We start from the raw sequence: 17,379 nt of genomic DNA on the forward strand, positions 1-17,379 counted from the left end.
ACTCTTCTGGGAAGGCTTCGCGACTAGATTGTTGGAACCAAATTTCTTGACAGGCAAACTTTGCTTCCGTTCCAAACACAAGAGCCAATTCTGTAGAGGTTCGGGTCGACTACATGATGTTAGGACGAAATTAAGGGCCCCATCGGCATCGCAGAAATACAGCAAAGAGTCGGTCGTTGCCAAAGAAATTCATAAAAACGGTAAACCAAAGGATTGTCGAAAGGCATCATGGGAATAGAAGTCAGGGCTCATGTGCCACGATCTGTACAGTTCTGTACTATCTATTCTATATTTTACACTAAACATCGTCTCACACCCACTACATGCTTGAAAAATCCATTTTCTGTGATGGACCCGCTTCTAGAAAGTAAACGCTATTGTGATACTGATAGGGTGCCACAAGGCACCTTTGATACATGGCTTAGCTGAAAGTAACATAGGTAAAGGGCTTTCCAGACAAAACTGTTTAAACGACCCGCACACAAGAAGTGGAAAGCAACAGGCTAATTGTCAAGCAGTCTAAATCGTCATACTTTTGGGGGGTTATAGTGCGGTATGTTAGTGGATTCTTTCCCTTAACCACTTAGATACCTAAAGGGGCAGACCACAAAGATCCCAAACCATTGACCACACCTGCCAAGAAGTACACACATTATTCCATAGAATCAATCACGAAAATCTTACCTTACTAATTCAACTTTACAATTGGCCACTATCAATTGGGGCTGGTACGTCTCGCACTGGCATCCATGGAAGCATAGTATGCAGGATAATACCATCCATCTGCATCTGCCACAGCCACACAGAGTAGGAGACACAGAGTTGAATCTATAGAGGCTGTGGGAGGCAACCAGCTGGGGTATAATTAGTCAGTTGTAATCGTTAGAACGGGACATCGATTAGTCATCCAGAATGGCTACCASAATGGAATATCGACTGGCTGCCCTATCTAAATGTATAGATACCGTGCTAGGGTAATGTWGGAAAGACGGSTGGATGGACCCAATCCAGGCTATTWCCTTTCCTATGTTAACTACACTGGACTCATTCAGACAGAACTATTCATGAACACCAAAACCAGACAACTGGCCCATGTTTTACAAAATGCTCTCTGGTCATAAACCCTTAACCTTTTGACCTTTTGAGTTGGAGCGAGTGTCCAGCCAGCAGGCCCTGTCATTGTGTTGCGCCCTCTGCTGCCTCCCACAATCCCGTGGAGCAGGGACAATTGGGCATTAGAAGCACAAAGAGAATCCCACTCCATAGCAGAATCAGAGCGAGGGAGAAAGGTCCCTCACAATCAATTGGTTCCATCAGCAGTAATTACACAAGAGAAAAACCTCTGGACATGGAGAGATGGACAGTGGTCAGCCACAGTGGTCAGCCACAGTGGTCAGCCATGTTAAAAAGAGAGAGAGGGGGGGGATACAAAAGCATCTCCCTATGGGTTATTCTTATCTCCTTTTTAGATTTGTTCCTCCTCGAGTCAGATACTTGTTAGGTCTGATGAGGAATGTTAAGGGGATGAATGCAGAGTACTGGTGCTGAGAGAATTTGTTTACAGCTTGAAGAGTGAGTGGTATCTGTCTCCACCGTGCCTGTCTCACAGAAGATTCCACACCTCATACCTTCAACAACCCATAATGAGATTCTACACTCTTAGAGAAACAGGTGCCCTCTAGAACCAAAAGAGTTCTTCGGCTGTCCCCATAGGAGAACTCTTTGAATAACCCCTTTTGGTTACAGATAGAACCACGTTTTTCTAAGAGTGTATATTTGGCTTTTACTACCATGTCCCTCAGCCTCTCCTCTCCTCTCCTCCTCTACCTCTGTTGCAGTCTCTCTGTTTCTCTCTACTCATTCGATCACAAACCCTGTCTCTTCCTCTCTTTCTCTCTCTCCCTCTTCCCTCCAATAAACCCCTAACTGTGCTGTCGATTTTCAGCCGTTAATCACTCCTGGCAACACGCTGCTGCCAGCTGGGGGCCTCCAACTAGGACTGTGTGTGTGACCCCCCCCACGCACTTTCCCTCCAATAACAGTCATCCTCCACACACACACACACACACACACTGCTGGGTTATGAGGGAACAGAAACAGCTGCTCCTCACGATGGCTGAGGTAAGTCTCCTGTACTGGGGTTCTCCTCTTTCTATTGGTTAAACCAGAGGAGTGACGGCAGGGGAGAGAGGGGGCGGACGGGGTGTGAGTGACTATCAGGGTGTCTGTTTACAAAATAACCTCATCTCTGGACTGCTGATGCCATAAAGGTGATACTCTCTCTTATCCCTCCATCCGCTGTCCTCTCTGTTTTGTTTCTCTCCTCTCATATTACATTTTTTCTCTCTCTCTCTCTTGACTGTGYAACTAACATTGTTGGCCTCTGGGTTGTACTTGAAAGACAKAACATGGAGGTGAGATACTCTATTTGGATTCATTAGTCATTTCTACGTGYTCTTTACACAGTATGTGAATAATGTTGTTACACAGGATGATGCCCTGGGGGCATTTAAGCGAGGTGTCACAGAATGCTTTGTTTTGTTCCAAAAACCGTATATGACGGTCTCAATTTTAGTTACAGTTTTAGTGCCATTCTCCTTGGATGTGTTGTTGTAAATATTTTTCTCTGCCTACATGGATGTTAATACATGTTATATTACATTGGCTATTACGTATTAGTATGGTTTTGAGGTCTTATTTAGAGCTATTTGAATACTATAAAGTGCGYTGTAATGTAGTTGCTGTGTTGTAGGATAGCAATGATCTAATTCTGTGTTTTTAATATAGAATCTTTTTTTGCYGTCACCGGTGGTACAGTTTTTAGTGATATGTACAGAATGTTTAAAAACATACCTGTTAATCCTCGTTGATTGAAGAGGTGAATTATTCCTTCCTGCTGCATCAGGAGGGTTGGCAAACCAGGTCCGTGGTCTGAAGCGTAATTTTTCCTGTGTGGTTGGGTTATGCCAAGCTGGCCAAATCTCAGGGGGAGATGAATGTTCCCTGGGTTTATTTCTGGTTTATGCAGGATTCTGCACTATTAATTGAAGTGTGTGTATTTCAGAATTGCCWATGTGATTTCCTGAATATGGTGATTGATAATTTAATTTGTGTAATTATGCCATTCATTTGTGATTGTTTGTAGTGGTATGGTCCATGTGGAAGTAGCCCAGCTACTATACTTAAGCTGTGTCGTTCTTGTCTTGGRAGAGAGCGGACAGGTTGRGGACAGGTATTATTGAGGCCTGGTGTTTATTGAGCTCAACCTTGATTTATTTTCAGTTTACCCCTTGTTTATGTTTCCTGTTCTGTCCATCGTCATGTTTATTCTGTTTGTACATAGGTGTACAATAGTTTTGGTGTCTCTTCTCCACAAATTAAAGGCCACTCCTGGGCACTGCACTGGGTCCATTTTGTCTGCCTCCTCACTGAAACCTCGACTGCTAGGTGCGGTCTCCTTTTTTTTAACGTAGCCTTTGTTTAACTAGGAAAGTCAGTTAAGAACAAATTCTTATTTACAATAACTGCCTACCGGGGAACAGTGGGTTAACTACCTTGTTCAGGGGCAGAACGACAGATTTTTACCTTGTCAGCTCGGGGATTCGACCACTAGGCTACCTGCCGCCCCACTAGGCTACCTGCCGCCCATTACTCTGAGACACAAACACACTCACACCCTTTAAACCCCCTATGCTCCTTTAAGACCCCTCTTTCAAAGACACTGAGATCTCTTCTTCTAGCCATGGTTGCCAAAATAATGGGCAACTGGACATTTTTATACATGACCCTAAGCATGATGGGATGTTAATTGCTTAATCAACTCAGGAACCACACCTGTGTGGAAGCACCTGCTTTCAATATACTTTGTATCCCTCATTTTCTCAAGTGTTTCCATTATTTTGGCAATTACCTGTATTTTGTTATGTTTTGCATTCTATTACCTCAAATTTCTTTTGAGGTGGGATTATTTTAGATTTAAAGAATACAGCTATGTGCCTCCATGGGTGCTGCATGCACAGCAGATACCACTTGCTCCATAGAGGATGAGTGTGCAATTGCTACTTCTTGCTCCATAGATACTGGGCTCTCCATGGATACTGTAATTCGGAGCCTGCTTCATGGGTCATGGTTATTGTGTGCTCAACACATCTGTACATACAGTACCATTTCATTAAAGTCCTCCATACTGGTGCTGCTGTACTTTGGAGAGGGAGGGATATGGGGTTACCATGATGGACAAGAAAATGACATTCCCATGGCGACGTCTGCTTGGTGTCAAGTGCAGTGTCATTGAGAGAGACTCGGAGTATGGCCACACTGACAGGAAGAGAGATAAAGGGAGAGAGACCGAGTGGAGGAAAGAGGGAGTGGGGGGGGGGGGTGATCGACTTGTGTTSGGTTTGGTGTGTTCTCATAGATTTCTGTGATGGATTTTGAAACTGGGGCCGCAGTTAGTAGAGAAACGCCAGGTTTTCCTGTCTCACACACGCACACCCTCCCGTATTTCCTCRCTCCTGTGCTTTGTCATGTGGCCTTCGCCTCAGAGAGCTCATGTTTTGGGGGGACCGAGGTCAAGCCTTGTCTGAGTGTGTAAGCGTCACTGTGCCCAGCAGAGCAAAGAGTGGGAACAGTCTGCTTTCTCTCATCTCAAACCCACATTCACACAATAGCTAGCTACTGAAATATATGAAAACATACAGTACATACACTAAGATATACTGTATACTTTAATATAGTGGTTCGCAAACTGTTTTGCTTTGTGACCCACCTAAGGGCTTTTCAATTGTTTTGTAACCCACCAGAGAAACCATGTCTATAGCCACAACACAGCTGGTATGTTTTCTCTTTAAATAATCAATGTTGACTGTCTCTGTATGTCTTTAGGTAATGCAGGTTGTGCGTGAGCAGATCACCAGGACTCTGTCCAGTAAGCCCACGTCTCTGGAGCTGTTTAAGAACAAGGTGAATGCTCTGAACTATAGTGAGATCCTCAAACTACGCCAGACAGAGCGGCTGCACCAAGAGGAGACCCTCGCCACGCCTGTATTGTAAGTCCTGAAATTGTTCAGCAGAATCTTTTTCTTGCTCTCTCTATGACACACACACACACACACAAACCCTCATAAGCCTGTACTTCCTCCAATGGCCCCTAGAGGGCAGGGATCAGCCCCTTTAGTGTGTGTGTGTATACTTACACCTGTATTCGTACCATTTGTCACCCCTATGGAATCAGAATCAGTGCTGTTGCTATCCTCTACGTCTGCCCTGTTTGTCACCAAACAGCTTGGAAATGTCATGTGACCAGTCACAGGTCCACAACCCATTCTACACATTCACAGTCAACCAAGCAGCACTGATCCTACCTACTTGTCCTCGTCCTATCTGGTCCATATCTATTCATATGTCCTTGCCTTTGTAACGCAAGTGACTGACCTTTTTAATACGTCAAATAAAGCTCATCGAAATGAATCATGTTGAGTGCGTTATGGTACTTGCGGTGGGCGTGACTCTGTCTCTACCCCCCCGCCCTCTGTAGAGAGCTGAAGGAGCGTCTGAGGCCAGAGCTGTTGGAGCTGATTCGCCAGCAGAGACTGAACCGCCTGTGTCAGGGAACCCTCTTCCGCAAGATCAGCAGCCGACGCAGACAGGGTGAGACCACTCGCATCTCCGTGAGAGGGGTGGACAGGTTAAGAGTATGCGCGTTAGAACTCGAGAGGTATAGGGGGAAGCTGGACAGCACGACACGGTGAAACATAGGGAGACTAATGAAGGACGGTAGACGAAGAGATAGCTGGCCTTTCTTACACCATGCTGCCAAACATTTTATTTTGTGTTGTTATTATTGGTCCTTTCAGATAAGTTGTGGCACTGTCGCCTGTCGCCCAATCACAAAGTCCTGCACTTTGGCGACGTGGAGGAGGACACAGAAACACCCACCATCGAGAGTCTCCAGGAGAAGAGTGAGTTATTACTAACAGCAATATACTCTTCCACTGTAGCCTTGACACTGCCTTGACCATAGAGATTCTATTAAATTAGTGTTGTCGTTCTATGGCCTCGACACTGAAATGACATCACGCTCTGTCATTGGCTCTGTGTACGAAGCTGAGGGGTGCCGGTAAACCTGCTCTTCCTCTTTTTCTCTGGCAGTTCCGGTGGCAGATATCAAAGCGCTGCTGACGGGGAAAGACTGCCCTCACATGAAGGAGCACAAGGGCAAACAGACCAAGGTTAGTGCACCGTCATCACCAGCACCAATTTCCCTACCGACAACGGTCCCTGAACACTCCCTCGGCCCTACCCCCCAACTTCCTCTTTCACACTATGTACCTGGCCCTCCATAAACGACATTGCGCTGTGTCCTGCAGGAAGTGTTGGCACTGGCGTTCAGCGTCACGTATGACGTGGAGGAGTACAGCCTCAACTTTATTGCCTCGTCCAGAACAGACGTGAGTAGTGATGTCATGTCACAGGTGTATCTGTACTCATTCACATAGATAATTCTGTCTCTTCCTTTTCCCAGAGTTAAATCCTCTATCTTTCTCTCTGGCTCACATGCTCTCACTGTGTGTTTCTCTTGGTCTCTATCGCTCGCTCTCTCTCTCGTCCCTCTTAATTTAAATTATACTTGGTGTGGAAAGTTAAAACGCATACATTACCAAAGTAAACATTATGGTCGAATAACAAAGGTGATCTGTGTTGCTCTCAGTTCTGCCTGTGGACGGATGGACTGAGCGTGCTCCTGGGACGGGACATGAGCAGTGAGTGCATGAGGAGCGAGCTGGAGACCCTGCTCTCCATGGAGATCAAGCTCCGCCTCCTGGATCTGGAGAACGTGCCCATCCCAGACAGCGCCCCGCCGATGCCCAAACCCCCCAGCAACTTCAACTTCTGCTACGACTTCAGCCAGGCTGAGCAGTAGGCCAGGGCATGGCAGGGCAGAGGAGTAGACCTGGGCCCTGTTCAGGAGGATGTAACGTTACAGAATGCGCAGCTAGAAATGTATGAATTAGAACAGATATGGTCTTGTCGTCTGTAAAATAGGCAATTGTGTCAGCTCTATTCATTATATTTCTATTTGCAAGGTTCAGAATGTTTCATGTCATTAAATGCACCCTAGTAACGACCAAGCCTGTAGACATCTACACAGCAGGAGTGGACATGGAGGACTGGATCGACAAATCTAATGCGTAGTAGGCAAAGGTTTCATCTTATATGAGCGGAATCGAGGCTGAAGACGATTCCTTGGGTTCTATAGGAGCGGTCATCTTTTTGGGTGTGGTCTGGTCACACAAGTGTATTGTGGGAGTATGTTTTCTGTTGTTGGATACTTGAGGCTTTAGCTTTACTTCAGTCCCCCTCTCCATGGCTCCAGTCCTCCACGCTCCTCTGTGCATTGTCTTTAGGCGGAGAGTTCATGTTTCATTTTTGTCATATCTATGTTTGTTTTTCTACTTTTCTCGGGTGGGATTTCTTTAAACTGAAAGCTTTGTGAGGCAGGATGCATGACAGCCCTTCTGAAGGTACTCAACCCAAGGACTGAGACAGAACAGAGCCATATACATATATTTGTGGGTATATACTGTATATGGCTCGGAGAGAGAATCCCTTGGATTTCTGACACTGTACTTACCGACCTACTCAAACAGAATCCCTACTCCCTGTTCTAAAGTGGTACTTTAATGAGTTGAAGAAACAAGAAAACATACTCTGGCTCCAAGCCTATTCAAATCCCTATTTATAATATATAAAATCCTCTTTTTAAGTGTGTGCAGATAGTATTTGAATGAGTGCCATTGGCTCACGAGGAGCACTTTAAATGGAATACCTCAGAGCCTCCCATGAACTGGTTTTGATGATGGTCATGATGGATTGATCTTTTGTACTTTTTATGTAAAAGGTCGTTAGGTTTGATGGCTGTTGTTCAAACGGTTCTCTTAGGCAATGGGGTTTTATTGCACAAAGAACTTGATCAACGGTACATCCAACTGACATTGTTTTTATGGTACATTTAACAGATGATGTAGCTACGGTACAGATAACTGTTATGTGTCACTGACATGATTTCGCTATAAGCACCATATATATATATATATATATACAGTATGTATCACTGCTATTAATTGTTGGCCTGGTAAAGTTTTTTGCTCCAGAGCTTCGGTCAAAGGCAATTATAGGTACATTATGAATTTCAGGCCATAACAAATGAATATTAGTTCAATATTGATGTTATTGTAGGGTACTTTATTTTCATGACTGAATGATCCTGACAGATAAATCTGACCTCGTCAAATTGAACTAATATACTGTACAACAGTAAACAAGTCCTGTCAGTATGATGGACCTTCAACTTTTTATATTCCAAATCTCATCGGCCAATTAATAATAATAATAATGGGATTTGTAGCCGACTAACAATCATAAATTCAAATGTTGATTTTTCTTTAGCCAGTAAACTGGGTTTAGCTGGAGTTTGAGGTGATTTTGCGATTCATTGCATGTCCCAATCTCCATGGTAACCCCTAACTTATGCTTTACTAAGATCAGGGTTGACATGAATAAATATGATTTATACAAATTCTCCTTGTCTAGCTTGGTTTATGGTCTGGTGGAATCCTAGAAGAAACAAATCTACTGTACTCATGATTCTAAGCAAGAGATAAGCATACATTTATTGAAACAAAATCTTATATTTGATACATATTACATTTTCAAAGAAACATGAACAGTTTTGCTTCCTTCAGTGGCAGTGTTAAATTAAGTTGAATACAAAATTACATATTAAGCCAGCTAAACAAAAAAATGTGATGAATAGATAAATATTTCTCTACAGTCTGGCCATTTAAGAATGAACACGCAAGATCTGGTTCTGAGATCAACTACAAGGTGCTTTTTAAAATCAGAGCACATCTTCTAGGCCAGTTAAAGGTTTGTGCAGTATATACTGATTTGGTCCCTCAGCTCCATAAACCGACACATTCTAATCGAACAAACCTTGAGATTAACAGTGCCCTTATATCACACGGCTTACACCAGTGATGGGCAACTGATGGGGGTGGGGGCCACATCCATAGACTAACCAACCAATTACATTTAAAAAAAATGCTGACACGAGCTAATTGAGTGACTGCTGATGCACAACCACCTTGTGTATTCTAACTCTCAACAGTAAGTGGAGGCTGCTGAGGGGAGGACGGCTCATAATAATGGATGGAATGGCATCAAACACCTGGAAACCATGTTTGATACCATTCCATTAGCACAAGCCCATCCTCCCCAATTAAAGTACCATTAACCAACCTGTGTTCAACAGTAAACCTGACAGTTCTTTTTTTGTGTGGGCCTGCATGCCGACAGTTGCCCACCCCTGGCATACACTGAAGGAGGACTTTAAGGGCCGGTTTCTCAGACTCAGATTAATCTTGGTCCAAGACTAGATAGATTTCCATCCCGTGTGGACTAATAAAGTCTGTCTTGTTTTTTTGCCAACCCCTCCCACACATATATACAAACACACATTAGGTTGGAGATGCTGAAGCAGTCTAACGAAGGATCCAATGCGATCACATTTTGTCTGCTGAGCACCTTTTCAAGGCAATGCTCCCACATTCACGGTGAATGTGGCATGTCAGCTCAATCGCAAATGACCTGGAAATGGCGCAATCGGACTGAATCCTGGCCTAAAATACCTTTACAATGCAGATTCTCCAATGAGAATGACTTTTAATTAAAGACTTAAATTTGAGTCTAAGACACTGGCCATATGGGTCCTTACTGAGTAATACATACATCCCATATTAGGCTTTACAGGGGTTAAAACTAAGATAAATTACTGAATCTATTACAAATAAACTCTGGATAATAAGAGCAGGTACTAAATTGTGATTCAAGCAGAACGTTTCTGGAATTTTTTGTTGTTGTTGGGAACATTCAACGTATCAGACGGTTGTGACTAAATTGAGTACAGCTACGACCAGAAGTTACTTTTCGTAACAGGTTAGGAGAACATTTTAGCTAACCTTAACATCATTCTCCTAACCTGGTACGAAAAAGTACCTTCTAGTCGTAGCTGTACTCCACCTAGTCAGAACCCTATCAGAGTGTGAGGGTCAGGTCAGCTCCGCCCACAAAGCGGCAGTGGACATTCTCTAGGAAGGGCAGCTGGGATTGGAGGAGGTCCACCGTTGTTATGGAGATGTCTTTACACATGGAGATGTCCAGCGTCCGCAGTCTCTTACAGTGTTGGACGAGCATGAAGAGAGACCTGTGGGAGCATGAGTTCACTGCTGTCAAACACTGATACACAGATAACAGTCTGTCTCTCTGGGGTTCTGTGTGTGTGTCTCACCTATCTGTGACTGCGTCGCAGCAGGACAGGTAGAGGTGCTGCAGCCTGGCGAGGTAGGGGGCGGCGCGGGCGATACCCTGGTCACTGATCTGGGGGCAGTGGCTGAGTGCCAGGCTGGTGAGGCTGCGGCAGTGGTAGGCCACCGACGCCAGGCTGTCATCACTGATCTCAGGCAGCATGGAGAGAGAGAGGCGCTGGAGGTCTGGATAACGCAGCACCTGCTCACAACAATTGCCCGGTTAACTTATAGGGAAATTGAAAAATTGTTCAACTTCATATTCATCATATCTAGCACCACTCCATTAACATGTGAAAATGGCACATTTCTATGTTTTGTAGTAAAAAAAAGATAAGAAGCTAAGTATTTCCAAAGACATCATCAACCAATTAGTAGGCAATGCCTACTCAAAATATATATTTTTATATATAAAAATATATATATTTTTTTTTAATAAACAAAATAAATTCACACAACGCACACCGATGATGTTGCTACAAAACATAGAAGAGCGTCATTTCCACATATGTTAATGTTGGGTTGGTGCTTGAGATGATGAATATTACGTTTTTAAAAAAGATATATTTTTATGTTCCTTTAATGGAGCGGTTCCTAACCTGACCAGGAYAAACTCTGGGCCCTGGTAAATAACCTAAAACTCCTTGCCCTAACCATAGCCTGTATATTCTCATGGTAGACCAACCTGTGTGATGCTGCTGTCAGTAAGTTTGGAGCAGGCAGACAGGTCGAGCTCCTGGAGGCTCCTGAGGGCCAGCAGTGAGGACCCCTCCTGTTCCTTGAACACCCCCAGGTCCTCGTCCGTCACCAGCCGGGGCTTCTCCTGGAAGGGCATGCTGGGAGGCCGGAAGAAACCCATATTTCCAAAAGTACGGGTGAAGCTGGGCCCCTTGTCCTCCTACAAAGGAGCCAGGGTGAGAGGTTGTAGGTCAGGGGCGCACGGTCGTAGTAAGCTACAGTGGTGGTAACATGAATTTAAGCAAAGTCAAGACCAGCTAGTCTGCTTATATACTATTCCCAAGACATCTAGACTTTTCCCCACCCAGCCCTCTCTCACCATTTCCTTGCTGGGCTCACACTCCTTGGTGAGCTCCACCATGCCCAGCAGCCCCCAGTCTGTGATCTCCTTGCACCAGCCCAGTCGCAGCACCACCAGCCCGGGCAGGTAGGTGGCGATAGCACGCACGCTAAGGTCTGTGAGGTAGACGCAGGAGGTGAGGTCCAGCTCCCGCAAACTAGAGCCCAGCAGCCGAGCCAGAGAGAACACAGCCAGGTCCTGGGAGAGAGATGGGAAACAAAGGAACATGAGGGATGATGTCCTGATAAACATTTCATTCTATAAAAGAGAAYTCCTGAAAGAGTCAGGTAAAACAGCTCTGGTAAAGTCATAGTAATGTGAGAGAGAGAGCAGCACACACACTGACCCTGATATAGGTGCAGCTCTTGAAGCTGAGTGTCTCCAACCGTGCCCTGGGCTCCAGGGCAGAGAGCCCTTTCACTATCTCAGCCCCACTGACATGCAGGCACTCAGACAGATCCAGGGTCCTCAGCTCCGGCAGCATCATCAGGTCAGCCAGCCCTTTATCCGTCATCCTCCAGTCCCGGGACAGAGAGAGGAACCGGAGGCCCTTCAGGCCCAGGGCCACAGCCAGTACAGCCCGGCTGGTGAGCTCTGTACAGGCGCTGAGGTCCAGGATCCGGAGGCCAGGCTGGTGCTTGCAGAGCACCTCCACAGAGTAGTCGGTCAGCTCCTTGCAGCCCCGCAGACGCAGCTCCTCTAGAGACAGGCCCCCTACCTGGGCCACGGAGCGCAGCGACTCTGGGGTGATGCTAGTTCTGCTCAGGTCCAACCCCCGCACGGTGGAGGCCTGCTCCTGCAGCAGCCTGCGGAGGTTCCGTAGGGAGAGCAGGGCAGAGGAGTCAGGCCCCACGGGGCAGCCACGGTACGGGTCAAACTCAAAGGCGATGTGGCAGCCGGCCAGGGAGAGACGGCGAAGTCTGAGAGTGCAGCTCGTGAGCCGGTTGAAGGTGAGGTCTGATAGATAGCGCAGGTCAGAGAGATCCAGCTCCTCAAGACCTGCTAAAGCTACCCGCACCTAGGAAAAGGACAAACTAATTTWAAAAAACTGGCATGTGTAAAAATTATATTTAAAAAATAATTAGAAGGATACTCATCATCATCATCTCCAGCCTACAGGGTCTGTCTGACCTGCTGGCGGTGCTCTTCTTTGGACAGGAAGGCTCCAGACATGAAGAGGCTGTCCAGGCCACGGAGGTCAAGCCTGCGCAGGGCGGTCAGGTGGGGCAGCAGGGCCAGGAGGGAAGACTCGGTCACGCTGCTTCCTGGCAGGGCCAGGCTCTCCAGCCGAGGGCCTAGATGGAGCCCTATCTCCTGAAGCACAGCCCGGGACATACTGGACCCATCCAGATGGCTTATGACCAGGCTGCAGCGGGAACGCCTACTCAGGCCCCGGATCAGATCCAGGGAGGAGATAGAGGCTGGGAACTTGAAGGTGTCATTCCTCTGGAAAATGGAGTCAGAGTTAGGATTAGGTTGTTAGTGAGATTGATGAAATTTGTGAGATTAAGGGGAAATTGTGGAATAGAGTAGTACCTGAAATTGGAGGTCTTGGCTCGCATCATACCAGCTCCAGCAGACCAGAGAGGCTTCCTTCCTGTCTGATGCTTTGAGGAAACTTAGGATGTAGGTGACGATCTAGACATGAAGTTGATTGGACCACCAGGTCTTTTACAACAGTTCTATCATAGTGCCATGCATAAGGAAATCGATCAAATCAGGTGTGCCAAAAATGTAAATAATCAGTGCATTATAACTTGTTAGTTAACATCTATTGTGCTGGTAGTAACATATCAAGTTGTTGACGCAACGTGCTAGTCAAGACACCCAAAGCATTGACAACCACAGTGACACCAACTGTTATTTTATGAAGCAGGCTACTAGCCTATTTGCTAGTCTTACCTCAAGAGGTAACTCAGGCGTTTCCATGGTTATTTATATCATCCCCAGTCACATCCTTGGATTAAAAGATGGAGTGTAGTCCATTATATTGATCATGTCAATATCTGTCAAGCATTTTCAATTCCGATTTTCGCTGATGAGCTAGCTACGACATCAAGTGCTGTCAGCTAACTAACGTTAACCGTAGCTATCCAGCTAGCTAGCTTCCTCTCTGGCTAGTTTAGTTAATCATTACATTAGCTAGCTATCTTCAATCTTGCTAGTTTCATTCATTCATTCACGTCCCAATCAGACCTGGTTCGCCAAGTTGAGCTCTTTTGATGCATTTCAATTCTCACTTCAACAGTTATATAATTTAGAGCACGAAGATGTCATCACCCTCTTCACTTTGCCAGCGCCACAGATGGTCCCTCAGCTGACTGCAGATCAAAACAAACCCTCTGACGTAACACTAAAACCAGGGGCTTCTTCTTCGGGATCGGGTTAGGATTCTTCTTCTTTTATGGAAGATTGGCAATCGCACAATTGAATGTGCATTCTGCCACCTACTGTGCGGGATTGAAACAGGATTCCCCCAAATTTTACGAAATACAAAAACTACAAAAAATAAATGAACTAAACTAAATCTAAACAACTTTTCTGTAAAAAATAAATAAAACAGATCTGATCCCTACAGGCTCAAGGGGAACCTGGGAGGGCGGGTCTTCCGGCGCCAGTACCCCTTGCAAGTCTTCAGATGTAAAATCCTTAAATCCCAAAAACCTTTCTGCCGCAGCCACAATAATGTCCAGTTTCTCAGATTTCTTTGAAACTTGTGTGTAACAGTTTAGAACTGTGGCAATGAATGCCACAAAATCCACCTTTTTAACACACAGGGTATATTTTGCCTGGCAGCAAACATTTACCACAGGCCGCGGTGCGTCCACTACCATCACTTGTTTTCTCAATTATTTTAATCGCCTCCGCATAGGAGATTCGATTGATCGCGCTAACTTTTGCTACCTCAGTCTCCTTCATCCTTCCTGGGCACTCCTGGAACCCGGCAACACCGTAGTCCTTCTACACACCGTTCTTCAATATACTCTGTCTGTCTGCACACACTTGAAACATGGCCAAATCCTTTACAATTCTTACACTGCAATGGTATGGGAACGAAAGCTGTTACAGCGTATCCGAAAATAAACTAGCTTCACATGCGTATGTATTTGCTCTTCATCAAATAAACAACAGGACTGAAATAGCTTATTTTTCTCCATTCACCCAACGGGTCAGATGCCGGGCACCGATCACACCAGGAATTCTCATTCAGGGATTCAACATGAACATTCGTTGTCACCGCTGAGATGACTCCTTTGACTGGTGCTCTACTCCGAAGTTCAAAACCAAACGTCTGTTGTCTGGATTCTTTTGAGGCTCACTGCAATCTTCCTCTGTTCTTCATAAACACAATTAATCAAAATAAGACCACTCCTGGTCACTGACATACTACACTTTTCCCAGCGCATACTTCACAATTTGACACCTCAAAAGTGTGAYGCCAGTCACGGCCTACCTACATTGAATTCTCTTAATTAGTKCCGTTCCTCTAAYAAAGTGAAATAGAGCCCTAGACACAAAGGGGCTTTCAGGAAGAGGTAGTTGTTAGCTAGCTACCTTACTATTATATTTTCTGCATCATTTTCTGACTTGCATCACTGTGCAGTTTTACTAAGCTGCTAATTGTAGAAATCAAGRTAAACAGATGTATAAATGAAGACTGATTTGTTTGTGAGTTATGTTACTGTGGTGTGTCCATTTTCCATTGTAAATCTATATCCATTTCTCAAGCTTCATATCACCAGTAATATCACTCAACCACACAAAGATCGACAGGGATTTATTTTGAATCACATAATGATTTATTTGGAAAAGAATCCACAAAAACATCAAACATTCATCATGGTGATATCAACACATTCAGATTTGCTGCGTGGTGGAACACAAATGCTATTTTTCTCAGCATGTGTTGCATGCGGCCAGCTTTTGTCATCTACACCAGTGGTTCCCAATGAGCAGTACTAAGACCTCTGGGTGTACTTGGCCTATCCACAGGGGTTACTTGAGAAGATTCATGAGACCATAGGCCTACTGGTAATATGCACATGGGGCACTCCAGGCAGAGCAAAATTCAGTTGGTGGTACAGTAACCAAAAGAGGTTGGGAACCACTGGCCTACACCATACATACCATTAAACACACATAAAGAACGTAGTCAACCAACACGATAACAATATTCACATTCAATCTACAGATTGTCTGGCAGTTTCAGTAGCTGGTTTTTAGACRTTATGTATTCCAAGTGGGAATATAGGATCTATATAATTATGTAAAACCTTGCATTGATTTCTGAAAAACTAACACACAAGGGTCTAAGTATTTCCCTGTGAAAACTAATGGAAAATACACACCCTTTGRTTTTCRATTTACAATGTATTTACAAGCCAAGAACTTATGAAACAGCATTTGATTAACAGTATGAAATAATAATATCATATCAAACTTAAAAACATGTCATGTACATGTATAGATTGTGGACATGAGTCTTCTTCTGATCTGTCAAGTTAGTAAAAAAATGATAAACAGTCATTTTAAACATACCCATCATGTCAAAAGCTGTTGTAACTGTTGTCATCCTTTGTTCAGCTAAATTCCAAATGAATTTGTTAGCTATAGCTGTTGGCTCTAAAGTACATCTTTGATTGTCTGGCATGGTGAACTGACAGCATACCAGTCTTGATGAAATGATTAGCTACCCTGCTTAAAAGTAAATCTTTGATTGTCTGGCATGGTGAACTGACAGCATACCAGTCTTGATTAAATAATTAGCTCCACTGCTACCTGTGCACATACAACAATATTTAGATTTACATGCTGACATTTGTATACATTTTTAAATCTAGGRCTGTACACGTTTCAACATTTCAGTWAAAAAATATATACATATTTGACCCATTCACCCCAGAAACACTAAACACTACCTCAAGGGCCATGAAAAATAAGGCAAAAATAACATATTCCATTGAACAAAACTCTATAAACAACTGGTCATCTTTACAAAACGTAAACATTTCTTATAAACATCAGCAAAATCTTTCCTCACATTCCAACATCTTTATAGTATTTCCCAATCACAATTCTCCCCTTGCTGAATAAATAGGAAATTAACAAAACTAGGGTTTAGGATTTGTTTCCGAAAGCAGACATAACAGAAGACCTGGCGAGACCCCCCCCCCCCCCCCCACCAACACACACACACACTCCCCCCACACACACACGCATACAGCTCTACCCTGTGTGACCGCTTTGTTATCTCCGTAACGAGATGATGTCTGTGTCAATTATTGCTGATTGGTACATTTACCCCTGGGATTGTAAACACAAACATATAGTGCAATGTCGAAGACATCAGTTTAGCACCCGTTTCGTCATCCCTGTGGAATTAGGTAGCCTAGGCCCTATACATAAGTGTCAAGGGGATAAGACAGTCAGTGAGGTAAAAAAAAAAAAGAGTCTATAGGTATAACGGAACAGGAACTGTGACTCTGTGACTCCTGAGACATAATTGGATGATCTTTAGGACCCATGGCTCTTCTCTCTGGTCTCCCTCTCTGCAACAGAGTATAGAGGGATAAACAACTGCATCCATTTCTTCACATGAAGACTGCTCTTAAAGCTTTTGGAGACAACTCATGGCTTTCTCTTTTCTTTCCTCTTCCCACTCTCTCCTGCCTCTTCTTCCACCACGTTGCCCTGCTCCTTGGACAGCGTCTCACCTCTGTGACAATGGGAGGCGGGGCGGAGCAACGTGGAGCTGTCTGAGGTTGGGGACATGATGCCAGACTTGCGCTCTGGGTCCAGACTGGAGACTGGAGAGACTGGGGACAGGGGGGTCAGGGAGGAGGACATTGAGGGCTGTGGGGAAACAGAGAGGTTAGCTCATTCAGTGTGTGTGCGTGTGTGCGTGCGTGCGTGTGTGCGTGTGTGTGGGTGGGTGGG

General features: G+C 44.7%; 3 protein-coding genes across 3 annotated transcripts in view; 1 reads left to right on the forward strand and 2 right to left on the reverse strand.

The window, feature by feature from the left end:
- LOC111953101 (engulfment and cell motility protein 3-like) overlaps positions 1 to 8,578 on the forward strand; it is a 48,799-nt gene extending 40,221 nt beyond the window's left edge. The window contains 6 exon segments of the mRNA XM_070435281.1: positions 4,885 to 5,048; positions 5,537 to 5,649; positions 5,856 to 5,960; positions 6,151 to 6,230; positions 6,369 to 6,449; positions 6,710 to 8,578. Coding sequence (XP_070291382.1) covers positions 4,885 to 5,048; positions 5,537 to 5,649; positions 5,856 to 5,960; positions 6,151 to 6,230; positions 6,369 to 6,449; positions 6,710 to 6,922 — 756 coding nt within the window. The 3' untranslated portion in view covers positions 6,923 to 8,578.
- A 522-nt stretch (positions 8,579 to 9,100) lies between these two features.
- Positions 9,101 to 13,860, reverse strand: fbxl9 (F-box and leucine rich repeat protein). Its single transcript, XM_023972202.2, has 8 exons — positions 13,345 to 13,860; positions 12,979 to 13,080; positions 12,574 to 12,888; positions 11,789 to 12,460; positions 11,422 to 11,640; positions 11,050 to 11,262; positions 10,349 to 10,566; positions 9,101 to 10,264 (listed from the first exon to the last, which is right to left on the reverse strand). Exons 1-8 carry the CDS (start codon positions 13,369 to 13,371, stop codon positions 10,096 to 10,098), a joined length of 1,935 nt encoding a protein of 644 aa, XP_023827970.1. The 5' UTR covers positions 13,372 to 13,860; the 3' UTR covers positions 9,101 to 10,095.
- A 2,789-nt stretch (positions 13,861 to 16,649) lies between these two features.
- Positions 16,650 to 17,379, reverse strand: part of LOC111952222 (cyclic nucleotide-gated channel beta-3) — a 38,917-nt gene continuing 38,187 nt past the window's right edge. The window contains exon 32 of the mRNA XM_070435028.1: positions 16,650 to 17,295. Coding sequence (XP_070291129.1) covers positions 17,071 to 17,295 — 225 coding nt within the window. The 3' untranslated portion in view covers positions 16,650 to 17,070. The remainder of the gene's footprint in view (positions 17,296 to 17,379) is intronic.

The sequence above is a fragment of the Salvelinus sp. IW2-2015 genome, linkage group LG26, assembly GCF_002910315.2.
Source record: "Salvelinus sp. IW2-2015 linkage group LG26, ASM291031v2, whole genome shotgun sequence".
Lineage (NCBI taxonomy): Eukaryota > Metazoa > Chordata > Actinopteri > Salmoniformes > Salmonidae > Salvelinus > Salvelinus sp. IW2-2015.

What these genes read in the sequence shown, in the direction of transcription:
- fbxl9 (XM_023972202.2), bottom strand. Translation starts at nt 13,371, where the DNA reads ATGGAAACGCCTGAGTTACCTCTTGAG. An exon ending in AAGAAGAGCACCGCCAGCAG is followed by an intron (nt 12,461 to 12,573) that starts GTCAGACAGACC and finishes TCCTTTTCCTAG; the next exon opens with GTGCGGGTAGCTTTAGCAGG. An exon ending in AGAGCTGCACCTATATCAGG is followed by an intron (nt 11,641 to 11,788) that starts GTCAGTGTGTGT and finishes TCTCTCTCCCAG; the next exon opens with GACCTGGCTGTGTTCTCTCT.